This window comes from Colius striatus, chromosome 12, assembly GCF_028858725.1.
Source record: "Colius striatus isolate bColStr4 chromosome 12, bColStr4.1.hap1, whole genome shotgun sequence".
NCBI lineage: Eukaryota > Metazoa > Chordata > Aves > Coliiformes > Coliidae > Colius > Colius striatus.
The window spans coordinates 15790273-15808017 of NC_084770.1; the positions used below are offsets into that span (position 1 = coordinate 15790273).

The window sequence follows — 17745 nt, forward strand, 5'->3', positions numbered from 1 at the left end:
GGGTCAGGCACCTGGGACAGAAAGGAGGAGGCAAGAAAAATGAGACAGTCGGAGAAAGGGAGCAAATCAGGAGAATAAAAGACTAGAAAAATACGATTAATGGGATGGAAGGACATCTAACAGATCTGGTGCGTGAGATAGGGTCGATCAGGAACGAAATCGCTCATTTATAACAAGAATAAGCTCTGTAACAGCCCTTGTCATAACACAACGCCACAGCACTGTGCTCTTGCAGCAAATACTGCCTAAGCCATGGGCAGCCCGCCCAGCTCCGCACCGACCCCGGCACTGCCACCCGCCCGTGCCCTCCGTGCTGGGCCCTGCGTGGGACTGCGGCTCTCCAGGGCACCCCGGGCCGCGCTGAGGACACGCGCTTTCCTCAGGGAAAGGTCGCTGACGCCTGCGCCCGCCCCGCTGCTCCCTTCCGCCGCGGGCAGCGGCTGCCGCCCCGCCGGGCTCTGTCCCTGTCCCGTCCCGTCCCGCCCCCTCCCGCGCCGCCGGGCTCTATCCCTGTCCCGTCCCGTCCCGCCGGGCTCTGCCCCTGTCCCCGTCCCGCCTCGCCGGGCTCTGCCCCTGTCCCGTCCCGTCCCGCCTCCCGTCCCGGGGCGGCGCCCGCAGGTCCCTCTCCGCCCCGCGCCGCTTTACGACAGCTGGCGGTGGCTTTGCGGCCGGGGCCGGGTGCCGTACGGCGAGCCGGGGCCCTTCCTCTGCTCGTCCCGGCGGTCGCCAGTGCGCGGGGCCGGGCCGGAGCGGCCATGGTGAGTGCGGGCGGGCCCTGTGCCCGGAGGAGCCGGGAGCCGCCGAGCCCTTCCCCGGGCCGAGGAGCGCGGCTCGCCCTTGTCGCGACCGTGGTGCCGAGGGGCCCGGAGCCCCGCGGGGAGGGCGCAGCTCCCGCACGGGGCCGGTGGCTCCCTCCGGGGCCGCCGGGCCTGCCCCGTGCCCCGCAGTGAGATGTTCCCGCCTGGCCCCAGCGCCGCTGTGAGAGCGGCGGAGACTCAGTCAGTGGCGTTAGATCGCCCTTCCCAAAGTGCCGTTGCACTGTACGGATCGCCGCGTGGGCTTTTTTTTGCTTTTCCTGTGGTAAACAAATACTTTATGTCTCCCCGTGCAGGCCAGTACAATGGTGGCAGTCGGGCTGACCATAGCAGCAGCGGGATTTGCAGGTTTGTAGCTGATGGGAGGATACTGAACACCCAGTTGTACTTGTCATGCCTGGCTTCAGTACTGATCAATTCTAAGGTAGCTTAATAGTTGACGTAGGACATGTGTGGTAGGCCTTTACTGAGTAACCTGGTTGTAATTAAACAAAAAAATTAAAGTTCTTAGTTTTTTTTATGACCCCAAAAAGTTTATTCTACATTCTAACCCACAACTTACCACTTGCACTGAATTACTAAACCTTTATGAAGCTATACTTAGCCTTGTTCAACACTGGTACCTTTCAGGTCGCTATGCAGTAAAAGCTATGAAACAAATGGAGCCTCAAGTAAAACAAGCACTTCAGAATCTACCAAAACCTGTAAGTTGTTAACAGTAGCGGTTTTTCACTTCAAAGTTTACTTGGTGAAATAACTATGGACTACTGTCTGTGTGTAGTATTGCTGTATTTTCTTCCAATAGTAAATACAATGTCAGTAACAACAGAATTCATGTCAGTGATTCAGGTGGTGGTTGATAATAGAGAACTTGTTTTGGCAGCTTTAAGTATTCATTTAAATAACAATACTCCAACTGAACTTCTTACTACAAGTGCAAATGAAGCTCTGCAACATTCTTACAGACTAAAAGCTCAGCAGCTATTAAAGCAAAAATGAGTTATTTTATAACTCATTTGATAAGGTTAAAAAGTAGTGGTTCTTAAACTAACGTGTTTTCTCTTTCAGGCCTTCAGTGGTTATTACAGAGGTGGATTTGAACCCAAAATGACTAAACGAGAAGCAGCTTTAATACTAGGAGTGAGGTAAAGGGAAATGTAGAAATTAAAGAGGAGACTGTGGTGTCATCTAGTTGGTGGCCTGGTTTGAAAGAGACATAACCCTCAGTGCTTAAAACTGTTCCATGCCTGCTTTCCCTGGGAATGTCACTGCCAAGTCAGGAAACACTTAAGTGGCCTTTCAGGATTTTCTGTACTTACTTGGGATCCTTTGCTGCACATTAGCTTGCTTGAAGGTAATTCTAGCTGGACTTCCGTAACATCTGCAAATCCCTAGCACATTCAAAAGCCATGTACAGGTCCAGGGAAATAGGTCATTTTCAGGAGGCTCTGGGGTTTTCCAAGCCTGGGGAACATGGTTGTGCTGTTTGGCTCTGGTTCCTGTCACTGGCAGTGATGTTCAGACAGATGCAGTGTGGAGGCGCTGCAAACCATGTGGGGTAAATTCACCAGTTCTAGGTCCCAGGTGTGAATACAATAGCTATCCCTGCCAAAACTTTAACAGACCTAAGACAAAATAGACAAATTTATCTGTAAGATACAGATTAAGAACCATTTCTGTTTGAAGGCAACTTCCAGCTGTGAATTTTGTAGACAAACTGTTGGTTGTTTTGTGGGTTTTTTAAAAAATATGAGCAATTTTTTTTCTCTCCAGCCTTCAGGACATTGCCCAATAAAAATGTTCCAACGTAAGTTCTTTTCAACCATGTGAACCACTGCATTAGGCAGCTATCCCATGTCTGCTGCAGCAGGCAGCGGTTTGGGAAAACCTTAGAAACCCTCTCCAGGACTGACACGCTACACGGCAGTAATAGGAAAAGAAAAATGAGGATGTAAGCCAAGTGGTTTATGGATGAGATAGAGTGCTTGTTCTAGGACATCTTTTTAAGATCCCTGTCAAGATTTTACAAGGTTCCCCTAAGTCAGCTTTTCTTTCTTTTAAAGCCCTACAGCCAACAGAAGTAAAATTAGAGAAGCACACAGAAGGATCATGCTTCTGAATCACCCAGATAAAGGTAAGTAAATCACATTGGTTGATTAATACATGTTTAACATGGAGGAATAGAACTGTGGAGGGAAGAAGTGACTGACACATGGTTACCTCAACTATTAAAAACCCCTCAGTGACTGAAAACAAATATTAGGGTGCCTTAGTCCTTACGGTGTTACAGTGTGGGGTTGGCTTTCTAAAGCAAGCAGTTTCATCAGGTCACCTTTCACGCCATACTCTTCCTTTTCCCCACGTGCTGGGGCATAAACAAGACTGCAAGCAAGGACATTTTTTACCTGATGTGACCTGAGGTTATCTTTCTTCCAGGTGGTTCTCCATATGTAGCAGCCAAAATCAATGAAGCTAAAGATTTACTGGAAGACCAAGCTAAAAAATGAGAGAGAAAATCAGGATTTGTCCATGCAAATAATTATTTTTGATAAATGACTTCAGAGAAATTCTAGTGTCAGTCTTTAACTTAAGTGAAGCTGGAAGTACAAATCCAGGAAGGTACTTCCCTCCCCGCTCAGTCACGTTTTGGGGAAATGTGTGTGGGTGCGCGGCTTCCAGTTTTTTTCATTGCTGTTCTTTAGAAAGCAGCAAAATCTGCCACTCAAGTATTTTCAATGTAGAAGAGTAGTACCTTGGTCTGGCCCGTGCATGTTACCAGATCCAGGCAGTCTCACACACCGTTAACCTAATTTGCTCCACTGCCGTGTTTAAAAGTTCCTGCTGCTGTGCTTTCATATGCCAAAGTTGGTGGGGAAGGGGGTGGAAAGAGGATTTGAGGGGAAGGACTGGAACAGATGTGGGGATGTCTCTGACTGAAGAAATAAAATACAGGAAAGAGTGCACTGGCTTGTCTTTGCCTTGTGAAAAACAAGGTTGGTTGGGCTTGCTAAGTGTTACCAATGGACCTGGAATGGCCCAGGTGTTTTGGCAACTCGTTTTCTAATGGATTTTATAGTGTTTAATAAATTCCAATTTTTTAATCTAGGTACTGTAGTTTTACACATCATCCTACACTACAACTGGAGAATTCACATGGGAAGGGCTGCATTTCATTAGGAAGCAGCAGCTCTCTGCACAGACCACTGAAGGTCCCTGAGCTGGGGCCAGAGCTCTGTCCTGCTCCAAGGATCACACCAGGCTTGCTGCAACTGTGGTTCAGCTGCTGTACAGTGTATATAATGGGTAACACCCACCTGTTCCGAAAGCCAATGGATTTCAGCACTTTCCTTTCCCAGAACACGCCTCTGCCTCAGGGTAGGGCCAGGAGTGCTGCCGGAGCACATGGAGCATGGCTGGGAGCAGGGCCACAGCCTCCGTGTGTGCCTCAGAGCGTGGCCAGGAGCAGTGTCACAGCCCTGCAGACTCCCTGCAGTTGTACCAAGCCCCAGCCCATGAAGGAAGGGTTAGGCCTTCAAGAGGAAAAATTAGTGATACAGAAAACATTTAGGAGACAAAAGAGAAAAGGAAACCTTTGCTGTACTACAGCATTTAAACAGCTGGAAAAGTGCGAGGCAGCTGTCCCAGGGCCATCACATTTCAAGCCATACCTGCCACATAACACTTTTAAACAGAGATCCCCTTTTTTTCTTCCCCATTTTTAAAGTTTTCTTCCCTCTTGTGGCTGCCTGAGCAGCTGAGAGGCTGGTGCACATGTTAAACACTTTAGTGTTTAACTGTGCATGTTCTCCAGGAGGGAGCATCCTCAGCAAGTGTCAACACTTGAGTCATATTAAAAGCTGCAGCTCTCCTTGAACAAAATACATACCCCGAGATCCTTGGGTGCAGCTGCAAGGGGTACAGTAGCTGGGGACACAAGGGGCTCAAAGCACTTCATTTTGTCCTCCCTCCCTTCTGACAAAATCAGCTAGGCCAGGATTTTTCTCTCAAGTCAGTCCAGCTCAGTACTGCCCATTCTCTCCGACTTCCTACACCATCTCCTTGCTGCCCAGGTGTTTTTCCATATCTATAGTTTCTGCTTCATTGCTCTTGCTCATGTGCCTGAAAAGGTGTGTGTCACACTTCTGATCACCCAAGCAAAAGCAACATCTGCATTAATTCCTATATATGTTAGTCAGGTCACGTGCTTTTCCAAGATACAAAGTCTGGTTTTAGACTGGACTGATGTTTTACGTCGCCTTTAAGAATGGAAGATAAGCATGTTGGAAAACTCTTCAGAAAGAGTTAAAGGTTCAAGCTGCCTCAAAAGCAAGTTCCAATTGTTAGTGTTAACAGCTTGAAAACCTCAAAGCCAATAGTAATTTAAATTTCTGATAGAAACAGTCAACAGATGGAAGATCAAAGTTTATTTTCTTTTACTACCAGCATACAAAAAAAACATATTGCACATCAAACAACCAAAACAAAAATAAAAATACTCTACTAAGGACTAACATATGTAGTTTATACAGAATAAACCTTCTGGAAATTGATCTCTTCAGTAGTTCAGGTTATGTCTTAATGGACATGACTAATTCAGCTTAGTGTTAACTAAAGCTATGTTTGATTTTTAAATACTGTACAGTTTAATAAATAAACCAAACAAAGCCTCAATGTGGAACAGTCACTGCCAATGTCACCCAGTATCCCTGCAGATTATGAGAATTTAACAAATGTATTCCAGTGGTCTGCAGATTTTTCCTCTACATACAGCATTTAAAAAACATGTATTAAAACAGACCAGTTTCCAGACTAAACTAATGGAGAAATTACATTTCAGTGCAAAATATTTTAGACTGCATTTCTTTCTAGTATTCCTCAAGTGAAGAAGTGGTTGCATATTATTAAAAATGTAACAAAAGCAGCTAATGCTTTCATAAAGAGTATTATGTTAGGGATCCCCCTCACATCTTTGCCATATTTTGAAAACAAAATAACATTTCCTATAGCCAGCAATTTTGTTTATTTAAATGTTACATATACTATCTCAAGGCACATCTGATGATATATTTATAACACAGTAGGTGTCAAAGTATGTTTAACATATGATTTCTTCAGGATCCCTCCCCTTTCTGTATTCCAAAATGGAGGAACTGAAAGTGCGGTGTCAAGACTGGCGATCCATATTCTATCTTTGGCAAGCTTATACAAGCACTATTTTAAATGTAATGTAAGAGAACTGTAAACTGGGGACTGCAGTTTATGAAACACCGTTCAGCACTGCTTCTTCCTGGTTATTCCCATCTTCCTGAACGGTGACTTTCTTCTCATCAGGAGTGTGCTGTAGCTTGGAAGGCTCATCCCCAGCAGCTGTGGCAGGACCATTCACTGCCTTTTCGGAAGGGCTGTTCTCATCAATCGCCTCTTTTGCCTGACAGAGACAAAACCTTGACAGTTAAAAATCCTGAGAAGGTGGCAGTTGAATCTGAACTTCCGCCCAGCGCACGCAGCAAGACAGCTCCCACCCATCCGAGCTGCTGTCCTGACACAGCCTCTTCCCTCCCTCCTCCTGCACAGGACTCCTGGGAGGGAGGTGCTCGGGTACCCCCCCAGCAGCACCATCCGTCCCTGCACTCCCAGCACCTTTTACTGCACAACTTAACTTTTTCATTGGCTTAGGAAAATGGAACTTAAAAGTCTGGCACTCCTTGCAAAGTTTTGTTTATCATACAGCCATGGATCTTTCTGACTTTACTGAACTCAGGACAGTAAGCTCGATGTGACTGTAGAAGTAAAGGAACTGTGCCTTATTCAGTTCTGGATGTTATTTATGATCTGTAATGCCACTGTGAGCCTTTAAGGAGAGCAGACTGCAAACCTACAACCTTGTAACATGGCTGCGTTCTAAAATAGTACAAGTCACTGATTACGCTACTGAGCGCTCTCTCTGTATTAAGAGCTGTAAGGGCTTCTTCCCAAGGCTCATCCAGGGCTAACTTCCATATTTCTTTCTGTAATGCTACATTAGTGAGTGCAATAGTTTAAAATCCCTAAAGACTTAATTGGAGCATTACACTGCTCGCTCCAGTTTGCAGTGACTGCCTCTCACTCAATGCCAGTTCTGTTTACTCTGGGCCCTTTTGCTTTTAACCATTTTTCCCCTCAAATCAAATACATCTGCAGTCACGTGAGGGACATCTACTTGAAGCAGTCCTTTACTGTGCTGCTGCAAGGGAAGGGAAAAAAAAAGGAAAGATAAGAAAAAGCAGCAAAACTTCTTACCGTTTCTTTCTTGGTTTTGGCTAGCGTCTCCTTTGGAGGGTTTCTCTGTCTACTTTGAGATTCAGCTCGTGAGATATAATCAGCTACTGTTACTGTTCAAGGAAAAAAATGACAGTGATGCTCACAGAAGTCTAATTTAGCATCATGCTTCTTATGTCTTTTCTCTACAAGTTACGCTCTAATTGGGCCAGCTGACAAAAGGCCTTCACTCTTACAGGTATCAACTACAGGGCAAGGAGCAATTTCTGCCTGGTAAATAAAATTTTCACTAAAATCTGTGGTAGTGTGGTGATCTTCAAGTTAAATAGCCATTTTGGTCCAACAGTAATTTAAAAAAAAAAAAAAATAAGGGCTTTCTGTACTGGGTTTGAAGAGATCACACTGCAGGCACTTTAAACCACAGACTATCTCTGCCACTGGGCCTTTTCTGTCTGGAGTAGTAAAGAATTTCACACTAATAAAACGAAGGCAAGTTGCAACAGGGCAAAGAACAGGGGGAGGTTCAGAGTGTGGGATCACTTACGATAAAGCAGCATTCAAATCTGTTACTTCCTGCAGCATCTGGCCAGAGAGCTCGCCCTCCTCCTGGCACTCAGGATGCAATCCACTCAGTTAGCTCGGGCTGGGGCGGGCGAGCTGCGGGGGCACGCACGGGCACTGCCGTGGCACGGCCACTGCTGGGAGACGGCCACCTGGGCACTGCTACGGCCACACTTACTGGATGCTGGCCAGGGGGGTTCTGACCTCTTTTCTTCTTACCACCTCAGCACATGTTCTTGTAGCCTGGGTCTGTCTTATCCCGCCCTCTTGTAACCACACCAACCGAGAGTCAATTCTATCTTTAGAATACATAGTACTACAAATTTGAACAGACACTCGTATCTTTGGTGAGCTAAAGCACGGTAGAGCTGGCAAGCATTACCCATGGAACAGTACAATCCGTTACATTTAGTATATCATGCATTCAGGTGAACTACTTTTCCAGATTTAGGAATGGTTGTGGATGAAACCTGAATTGGAACAGGACATACAACACAAGAATTTGGTGTTATGGTAACTGACTTCTTACACCCGTGTCCTTGCATTACTGTCAAGGCCAAGTGAGTTTCTGCACAAGGAGAAACAGTTCTTTAAAATGGGTTTCTGTACACAGCTTCTCTAATGTAAAGCTGAAGCATGTTTTAAACACACAGTGTAAGACATCAATTCTGAACATTCATATAAATAGTAGGAACCCAAAACGTACAGCAATGTACATCAATCAATACAACTAAAGGACTGAAGAACATTGGTGGCATTTGGGTTGGGGGGTAGTTCCTTCTATCTTATTTTCACTAAGTATTTAGGAAGAGATTAATTTACTAGAGCATTTTTCACAGAGACAGTGTAACTGACTACCAGTGCTCCTACTGTTGTATTTGAAAATATTTATTAAGCAAACTGAATATTCTATCTCGAACAGAAGACATCAACAGTGCAAAAAAAAGAACAAAATCTGTTTGGGAAATTCCATTTTGTTCTTGGACTCCTTAGATTTAAAAAAGAAGTACCACAGCTTTTGTAGAGATGGCTAACATCTCTATTTTGCTGACTGAAATTAGTTTCTTACAAGTACAAGCTGAAATCCATTTTTACTTTTTCTGTCCCTTTTATAAGCTCCTCTCAGTGTTACAAAACAACAGTTGAGTAGTAACGAGTTACTTTGGCTTGGGTATTTTCAGGGGGTGAGATGTTTGGGTTGTTTTTTTCTTCCCCATAGTTTTAGTTAGTGCAATGCAACCACTTTTTGTTGTTCTTAATCAAATGTATGAGCACCACAGATATGAGGAAGACAAGTAGGGCAGGAGTTGTGAAACTAGAAGACCTTCTGTTACCACCTTGCACTGTGCAGTAAAAAGCGTTTTCTAAACAGGACACAGTGAAAATTAACTAGTTCACCTTTAACATTTCCAGTGTTAGTACACACAAAAGAAATGCAACAAGCCACAACAACAAAAACAACTGAAGACATGCAATCTCATTTCAACTGCTCCTCCTTCCCGCCCTCCACCTGTGGGTGACTTACGGGGACAGCGGGGCTGAGAGCGCAGCTACCCGCACCTGGTCCCATGCCCCCGCGCCCAACAGCGCAACACCCCGGCTGCTGCGTCAGCCGCGGCCGCATCGGAAGCGCAACTCGTATGTCCAAGCAAGAAGTTAGACATGATGAATTAGTTTCATTAGGCAGATTAAGAACTTTGGTGAGTTCTCCTCCTAGGAGAGGAAACATCTTTTGTCTTATCTAGTAGTCTTATTAGTTATTGAGTAACCTTTTTGTATTATGCAGCTCTGAGTAAAACAGCAGACACAACATTCTCTCATGCTTTTGACCTGAGATTACCCACAGCTCCACTCCAATTACCTGGCTGTCTATCTTCTGCCTGACCCCTGAAGCGACGCCTGCGGCTACGATTGCGTCGCTGGGGTTTTTTGTCACTATCATCTGCAATTGCAAAGTTTACCATGAACTACTTCTGGTGATAAAAGGAATAAATAAATTCTTCAGCAGCTTCAGCATAGGGCACTTAAAATTGCTTCTGTTAAAGAGACAGGCTAAATAAGACAGGCTGAAAGAGAAACAATTTTATACCGAAAGCATACACAGTAATGCAAAAGCTGGGTTTTACTTTCTTGCTCTTGGCTCATTAAAACATTTAGGCATATGCTTAATGACCTCAGATTTCATTTATTAAATAAGGAACCGTATGTCAAATTGTAGCCACGTAACCCACAAAAGAAGATTTCTTCTACATTAATAAGTGACAGATTATCATTCTTGTCCCAGTGAGTATCAAGAGATTTTACTGAGGGCAAGTACTTGAGCAGAAGCTGGGTAGAGACAAATTACCAGCTACGTCAGTAGCCGTCCTACCCTGACGCTGAGGTTGCCAAGGACAAAAAACATCAGGCTGATACAACAGCACCATCTCTATGAAAACAGCAGTACTAATGGGAAACAAGTTAGTCCTTGGTGTCTCTGTTGGAGTTTTTACAAAAGAGGCACATGAAAATACTAGTGGAGCTCAGTAAACAGGAGATTTCATGGCAGAGCCATGGAGAACATCTTTCTTTAATCAGACAGTAACCTTTAACAGAACAACGAGTCGTCACTAACAAAAATGAACAAGTGTTCTACTACACTTACATGGACAACATATTTTTTTTCTCTGCTTGCTCTGGGACTATTATCCAACTGTTTACATACCTAAACCATTCTCATTAACAGAGGCTGTATCAGACTCTGTCATTCCATCCATAAGAACGGCATCTTCGTCGGTCCTTCGCCGGCGTGACCTCCTGCGGCGGTTACTGCTGTGATGAGACTCGCTGGCGTCCGTGTCCACGGTCTGATCCGACTCGGTGTTATCCAGCAAGCTGTAAGGGTTGCTGTCTGGGTCCTTCAGCACTAAACAAACAAAAAGTATCCATCTAAGACACTGTACTTGTATATAATTTAATTCCCAGGCTGACTTGGGAAAAGGCACAGTATGCAGAGCCCCAGTGCTGATGATTTCACACTGGTTCCTCCGATCCCAAGCCAACGGCACACCACCTGAGTGCCTGTTGCAGTGCCTCAGAGTACCTCACCACAGAGGTTTCTCCAAGGTAACCTTTACGTAACTTCTACTCAAAACTGCTGTGTAAAATCTATCTTTCACCTCACAGCAGCAGGCATACTCAGGCGACACTTTCATAGTGCCACACGGTAACTTCCATTCTATGGGTTTTTTTCCTCTCATTCTGTATGTAAACAATGCTAACTCAGAAGGCAACATGTCAAAGACTTATAAACTTCACTATCAGTATGATGTGTGTGTAGCAGAGGAAGGAAATGAAGATCATTGTGAGCAGAAGATGAATGAACAGAAACCTAACACAGCACATGACAAGAAGCTGTCATACAACTCTACCGAAATCCTGGTGTATGAAGCCTATAATGTAAAACCAGACTCCTTTAAAATAGTGAGGTAACTGCCAGGAACAAAAGTTAAATCCCAAACAGGTTTGAAACACAGTACCAGAGCTAATGGATGACTTGCCACCACGAGGTCCACCGCGCCCACGACCTCCAGACATGCTACGTCCTCGCCCTCCAGGACGTCGCCTATTGTCACGTTGATGTCTGCTTTCTCTGTCATCTTCTCCTGCCAAGGACCAGTCACTAAGTTCATCCTTCCTCTCAGATTCTGTTTCAGAGGGGTTAGAGATCTCAGAATTTGTACCTTGTATAAGAGGAGAAGGAAAATGGGAAATGAATATGAAAATCAGGGTCATATTCTGGTTTGAGATTTTCATACAAGTCTTCCAACCAGCACTGCTGGTTATATATATACAAACAGAAAAACTAAATGAATTCATACATATCTATAAACGTATATAAATGTAGATATAATTTTGTATTATATATACACACCTATCTAAAAACACATACACATATAAAATACAGATTGAGCATAAGTTTCCTACATTCCTATGAGTCTCAACCCAAGTTTGTTTGGAATAACGTGAGAAATCGGGGCTTAAAGATTACTAGAACTGTAATTTATGAAGATGGGCAGATGAGGGATTAAACAGCATTTCCTCTCTTTGTGCACACGCTGCAGGCCTCTGGTGCAGTTTCTAGGCAACTCCTCTGAAATTCCCAAGGACAACTTGGCCATGCAGGGCTGCTGGCTGTTGCCAGGCAACCACTGCTGGCTGCGGTGTGCTGCTCACCATTTCAGTCTGCATCAAACCCAGTCCATCAGCTCCCACTCTCTCTGTGCTGGAGCTGACCAAACACACACCTTCTCACTACTTGAAAATACAACACCTACTCTAAGTATCCAGGAGCTCTCCCTACTCTGAAACAAAGGTATTTAGATCTGTGTGGTTCTAACACACAGTCCTGGCTATTTTAGGGGAAAAAAAAAAAAAGTAAATTTTGCAACTGGAAGTCTGTGTGTACAGAGAACAACAGTCACTACAGGTTAGTTAAAAAAAAAAAATCGTTGGGAAACGGTAGAAAAAGAAGGCACAAACATCAGCATTAGCACCAGAATCAACCTGATCAACATGGCACAACCCTGGAAGCGGCAGTCACTGACAGACAATAAGATCCAAATGAAGGCCGTGTCTGGTTTTGCAACAGAAGGGAGCTACATGCAGATGATCACGAGTAACTTATTGTATTGAATAAATAATGTGGGTTTTTTCTTGTTCACTGGAGCACCTACATTGCTCTGTGAAATACATCTGCATTCAAATGCAGACCATCTTCATTTGGGGAGCTGCCACTCAAACAGGGATGTGCCCATCTCCAGGGAACTCAGCAGCAGTTCCTTGTTAATTTACAAACGTATCAGAATATCTCATTACATCTTAAACAAATCCAGTTAGTTCCTGACCAAATTAATAAACAGGATTTGGGGTTGTCTCCATTTTAAATTGTTTTGCTTTACTTCTCACAAACACATTCACAAGATGGCTGTGATCACAGACAAGCATTTTTTCTCATCCTCAATCAAAACAGATAATGCCAATTCTAGATTTCTTCAGGAGTTAAAAACAAAGTACCTGCAGCTCTTTCTCTTTCCCAGCTTTATATGACAGAACTACTACTGTTGCTGGACAAGATTTACCACAGTTCAGTTTGCTCCTCTTCTCAATTAAAAAGTTCAACACGCATGTAAATCTACTTAGATGCCCTGAGCTACATCAAAACCAAACTGGCAATTCTAAATTGCCAACCCTACCTTCACTTCACTATGCTGAACACAAAGTATAGACAGTTAGTGCTTCATAAGGGTCCTGAGGACGGACTCACCAGGCTGCTCAAGAGAACTCACCATAACCAGAGGTGTAATTGGGGCCCCTGCGGCCTCTGCCCCTGCCGCTGTAGGACCGGGAGCCCTGCACTGAGGACAGGGTGCTCTCGTCAGTCGTGTAACCTTTGTCCTTCTCGGGCACGCGAGCTGAAGAGGGTCTGAAGCCCATCCCAATCTGACGCAGCTGCTCATCGATCTGGAGCCTTTCCAGTCGTAGTTGTTCTACCTCCTACAGAAAAAGGAACGACAAAAATTGCTGATACAGAACGTTCTTTCCCCCCAAAAATGCCATCATCCCCTGCAGTCACCTCACAATCCAGCACCCCTGTGGGAGCATTAACACCTTGAAGGTGGCTGCACAGAACAGAATTTCAGTATGAGTTTTGCAGTCTCCAAGTTCTAGAAAAATAAAAAAATCTAAACCCTCCCTTCTCTCCACTTGTCATGCAGAAAGACTGTTCTTAAGACTATTAATTACACTTCCCCACAGGTTTTCTAGTCAAAAAAAACCAAACTGACAGAGTACTAGGAGTCACACTCATTGGTTATTTCTGTAAGTCAACACTACAGCTTCATGTAAAGTCAACTAATCCAGGTGGACAATTGTTCTCACGTTACACAGCATTAGCATGTAATATCTGAAATTCCATCCCACCCCAACAGAACACTAACGGTGACACAAAAAATGCAGGTTACTCCCCAAGTGCCACTTGAAACAGTGTTCCTGCAGGGAAAGGCCAAGGGGTGGGTTCAAGGCACCAAACCTTAAGAAGTCTCAATACACTGAGCAACTGTTTACCAAATGCAAATCCCACTAGAACTGCTGCTAAAAAAAACCCTGTTACTTCAGCCACAGTTTCCTCTACAGGTTCTGTTTTCTGAGATAGACTTACCTTTAGATAGGCAATGTGGTATTCTAAGAGAACTTGGACATTCCCAATGCTTTCTTTAGTACCAACGAACACAAAGGGAACCATTCCCTACAGGAACAAAACATCAAGTCTTATTTTCAGGAAGAACATTTTATCATCAAAACGCTTTCTGTGGAAGTTAGTAAAAAATCTGTTTAAATTACAGAAGTGAGATAAACAGGCAAAGATAACTGAATCTTGGGCTGCAAAGATGCTCTAGAAATGGCTCAGCCTGGGGAGAGTGTAGTGTCTTCTATGTCAAAGACTCAGGATCCTCTAGCTTTCCCAATAACCTGTTCTGGCAGCTGAGGAAACCTGACATATGGTTGTTATACTCCCTCGCAAAACACAACTGCTGCATTACAGTAGGTGTGCACAAGCATCCAGTTTACCAAGAAGCATCCAGTGGTTAATTAAATCAACTTTACAAGATGAAGCACCCTGAGAGGATTTCATTTTATATTCTCATATATGTAAAATATGTGAACTTATTAATGGTATCAGTCCCAAACTAGTCATGCAACTGAAGTACACAGGAAAAAAGATGAAAAAAAGGGTCTTGCTTCAGCAGCAAAAAAAAAGATTCTTGAATTGTTTCTCATAAATTTTACTGCAAGATACCAGTCTGGAAAAAACCTTAAAAACTACCCTCTTCCTCTCCGCAGAGAAGTTCTAAAACTGGTTTCATGAAATAATCCACAAGCATCCGTTCTAGACAACTACTGAGTCAGAGATGCCATGTTTCTGTGGCATGGCCTCCCCACACTGCACGTTGGCTGTCACAAAGCAGGAGCACAGGTCACCAGGATGTGCTGGCAAAGTGCAGCAAAGGGTGCAGAGATGAAATGGGGATCTTGTTATGTACCACGAGGCAGCGCTTTAAGGCACTTCAGCCATGCCCTAGAAATTCTCAGTACAAACACATTTTCCTATATATTCTTTGTTCAAAGACTCAATATCACTGGTTCTGAAAATAAAAACATAATAATAGAAAGAAAGAATGAAATACTTACATCTTCACGGGGCAGTTTATTTTCATTATCTCCTTCAATTCTTACCCTGACGACTCCAGACTTGTCTACGATCTCCTGAATCACTTTTCCATTTTTTCCAATGACTTTTCCTTCAGAGGGCAAGAACAGTTAATTTTGCACCCAGGTACAAAATATCTGAACACGTTTCATAACGTTTTATGTTACACAGAACATAACTGTAACAACCACCTGACTCTACGGTTCTCTCTGCTTCAAAGTTTTCTCCTACTTGATGGGGGTACAAAAACCCAAAGAAAATCCCACACTGTGCCAGCAGAGGTGAGAATTTGCAGAATTAAACTACATATATACATATGGAATTATGAGAATTGACCACTAGACACAAGTTTCAAATAGAACCAGACTAAGAGTAAAATGGCACAAAAGTTCCACAAGTGCCTACTTTAATGTTTGGATCCCCTGATTCGATCTTTCCTGACATTTTGACAGGTATATACAATACAAATTTGTTAGGAGCCTCTCAAAAAGTAAAAAATATAATTTTGACAATTAATTTTGCCTTTGCAACAAACCTGAGCACTACCCACACCACCTTTACAATAATTATTTTGATATTACGTGTGGGATCTAAACCAAAAAGTTCTTCATAACGTCTGTGTTTACATCTCAAAAAAGTGACTCTTGCTACCTAACTAAATGACTTCTGCTCTTCCTTGAACTAAAAAGTTATACAGGAACATTTGTCTATCCCAGCTACAGATATCTGGCACTCAAAAACATTTATTTAAATCAGGAGTAATGGAAAGCTGAACCTCTGAAGAAAGTGTAACAAGTAAAGCACTGTGACAGCATACTCCATATAGAACATGCTCTGCAGCACATATCAACATGATCAAGTGCAAAAAGCATTAAAAATTGTTTCCTTTTCTCAACAGCTCAAATAACTCAGCAAGGGCTTTTCATTTTTTTTTTTTTCTCAACACATTACAGCAGCTAATGATTCTGTATGCCTACAATTTCATTGAGCACAGTGATCTTGTTGCTGCTACTAAAACAAACCTCGCATGATAGCATTCAGCATTTTTCTGTGGATAATGGTTTGCCCGTATTTAAGAGAAAGTCCTTGGCCCCCACGTAGCTTCAGGAACAGAAACTGGCAATTGAGGAGATGGCATTCTTCCCTTCCATTCTGCCCTGGGCATAGTACAGGATCCTCAGCTTGAGTCATTAACGATCACCACACTTCTTGTAATTCTGGTGTCCTCGTAAAGTGTAGTTAAATGTATGTTTGCTTACAAGTATGACCACAGATGATTTGGGTGAGAGGTACACCATCATAAATGGGTCTCAATTGTGCAAAAGCAGCATTTCTAGTTCAATACATTACTGTGACCAGTGCCATGATTCCTGTATGGGTATATAGCCTCAGTGAATGCTATTCAAACACCCCCAAGATTCTTATTTGTAAAGCATTTCATTTAACCAAGTTCCTTGATTCAGGTAGCTTGCTGAATGAGCCAGGACACTGGGGCACGCCAAAAGGATCCAATGGAGGAAGGGGAAGTACCCCGCAAAGACTGGGCTAGGGAAAAGACATGGTTTGTCTCTTGAAAGAGACAACCTCTCCCTTAGGTAGCTTATAATACAGAAGCTGCCATCATAGGCATCTACCACTTTTGAGAAGCTACACCTTCACAAAGCTGGAGAGATAAAAATCCTTATTTCTAGGCAGAGGATGAGACTGACAAGCACTGCTGCCAGCACTTGACACCAGCAGCTATCACCCGAGACAAACCTGAATCCAGGAGGAAATGAGAATATGAGAATCATCCTGTGTCACTCTTGCAACTCAACTGTAGTGCTTCCACATTAAATTCTGGAATTCAGTTTCAGCACTTCTAAGTAGTCAAGTTAGCAAATTTTTTTTTACTAGAATTTGAACTCAAATATTGCCATTAAATTAGACAGTGCAAATACACAGTCAAACTATTTTCAGTGTTACAGTCCTGACAAAGGGTAACTCCACAACAACATATGTAATTTCTTAATAATCTCCCCAATACATACAGCCCTGAAAGAGTAATAACTTTCTACTTAACATGAGAAATTAAATACAGCACTGGCATCTAAATCTTCTTTGCAAAGCCATGCTGATTAGACTCCCTTTCCCCAAGTTTTCAGGTTTTAGCAGTATTACATACCAACAAGATTTCTGGGAACTTGAATAAAATCCTCCACAAATTCCAAGTAACTTCTAGCCTTTTTTACTGCATCAGCAGTCTGGAAATGAATTTAAATAAAAAAAAAAGGAATTTATTTGTGAATATAGTATGTTAAAAACTCAAACCTTGTAGCAACAACTGCAAGTCTTCCAAACATCAAGTAAATAGAGGCAAAATTAATATAGTTTTGAGCTAAATGCTAAAGAAATACTTGAGTAAATGCCCAGAAACAATGCAGTAGCAAAGCAATACTAATGAATAAAACAACTTTTTCCATGTTATTTCAAGACATTTTGAAATATTATCTGCAACTTACCATGAGTAAAGCTGACATAAAATATCTTACAGATGTACCTTGAAGCAGTTTTGAGTAGATGTTACTTGGTGAAAATAAGCAGCCAATTCTATTATTTCACCCCAAAAATCAAGACAGAATTTTCAAATCTATAGTCTGTTTATAAAAAACCCTCAATATAACAAGTAACACAAGGATTCTGTACTGAGAAGAAATGTAAGAGGTCTGTGCTGTGCACCAGCATACACAGAAACGTCAGCTTACAAGAATACTACGTAAAAAGCAACTTTGGATCATCCATCTCATTTCACCTGACTTTGTATTGAAGGAATAAGTCATATGGATACAGTTATATGGGCAAACCATCTAATTTAACCTCCAC

At 43.0% G+C, this 17745-nt stretch overlaps 2 protein-coding genes across 3 annotated transcripts in view; one reads left to right on the forward strand and one right to left on the reverse strand.

Annotated features, from left to right (window-relative positions):
• Positions 1 to 663: 663 nt before the first annotated feature.
• On the forward strand, positions 664 to 3382 carry DNAJC19 (DnaJ heat shock protein family (Hsp40) member C19). Its single transcript, XM_062005746.1, has 6 exons — positions 664 to 758; positions 1112 to 1163; positions 1446 to 1519; positions 1884 to 1960; positions 2879 to 2949; positions 3252 to 3382. The coding sequence occupies exons 1-6, from the start codon at positions 756 to 758 to the stop codon at positions 3320 to 3322; spliced, it is 348 nt and encodes a 115-aa protein (XP_061861730.1). The 5' UTR covers positions 664 to 755; the 3' UTR covers positions 3323 to 3382.
• Positions 3383 to 5224: 1842 nt separating this feature from the next.
• The window catches only part of FXR1 (FMR1 autosomal homolog 1), a 35504-nt gene continuing 22983 nt past the window's right edge, over positions 5225 to 17745 (reverse strand). The window contains exons 9-17 of one of the 2 annotated variants that reach the window (XM_062005904.1): positions 17048 to 17126; positions 14865 to 14974; positions 13834 to 13920; positions 12962 to 13169; positions 11153 to 11356; positions 10339 to 10539; positions 9496 to 9576; positions 7095 to 7186; positions 5225 to 6243 (exon numbers count right to left, since the gene is read on the reverse strand). In XM_062005904.1, coding sequence (XP_061861888.1) covers positions 6073 to 6243; positions 7095 to 7186; positions 9496 to 9576; positions 10339 to 10539; positions 11153 to 11356; positions 12962 to 13169; positions 13834 to 13920; positions 14865 to 14974; positions 17048 to 17126 — 1233 coding nt within the window. In that variant the 3' untranslated portion in view covers positions 5225 to 6072. The remainder of the gene's footprint in view (positions 6244 to 7094; positions 7187 to 9495; positions 9577 to 10338; positions 10540 to 11152; positions 11357 to 12961; positions 13170 to 13833; positions 13921 to 14864; positions 14975 to 17047; positions 17127 to 17745) is intronic. The other variant, XM_062005905.1, reaches the window with a different exon arrangement.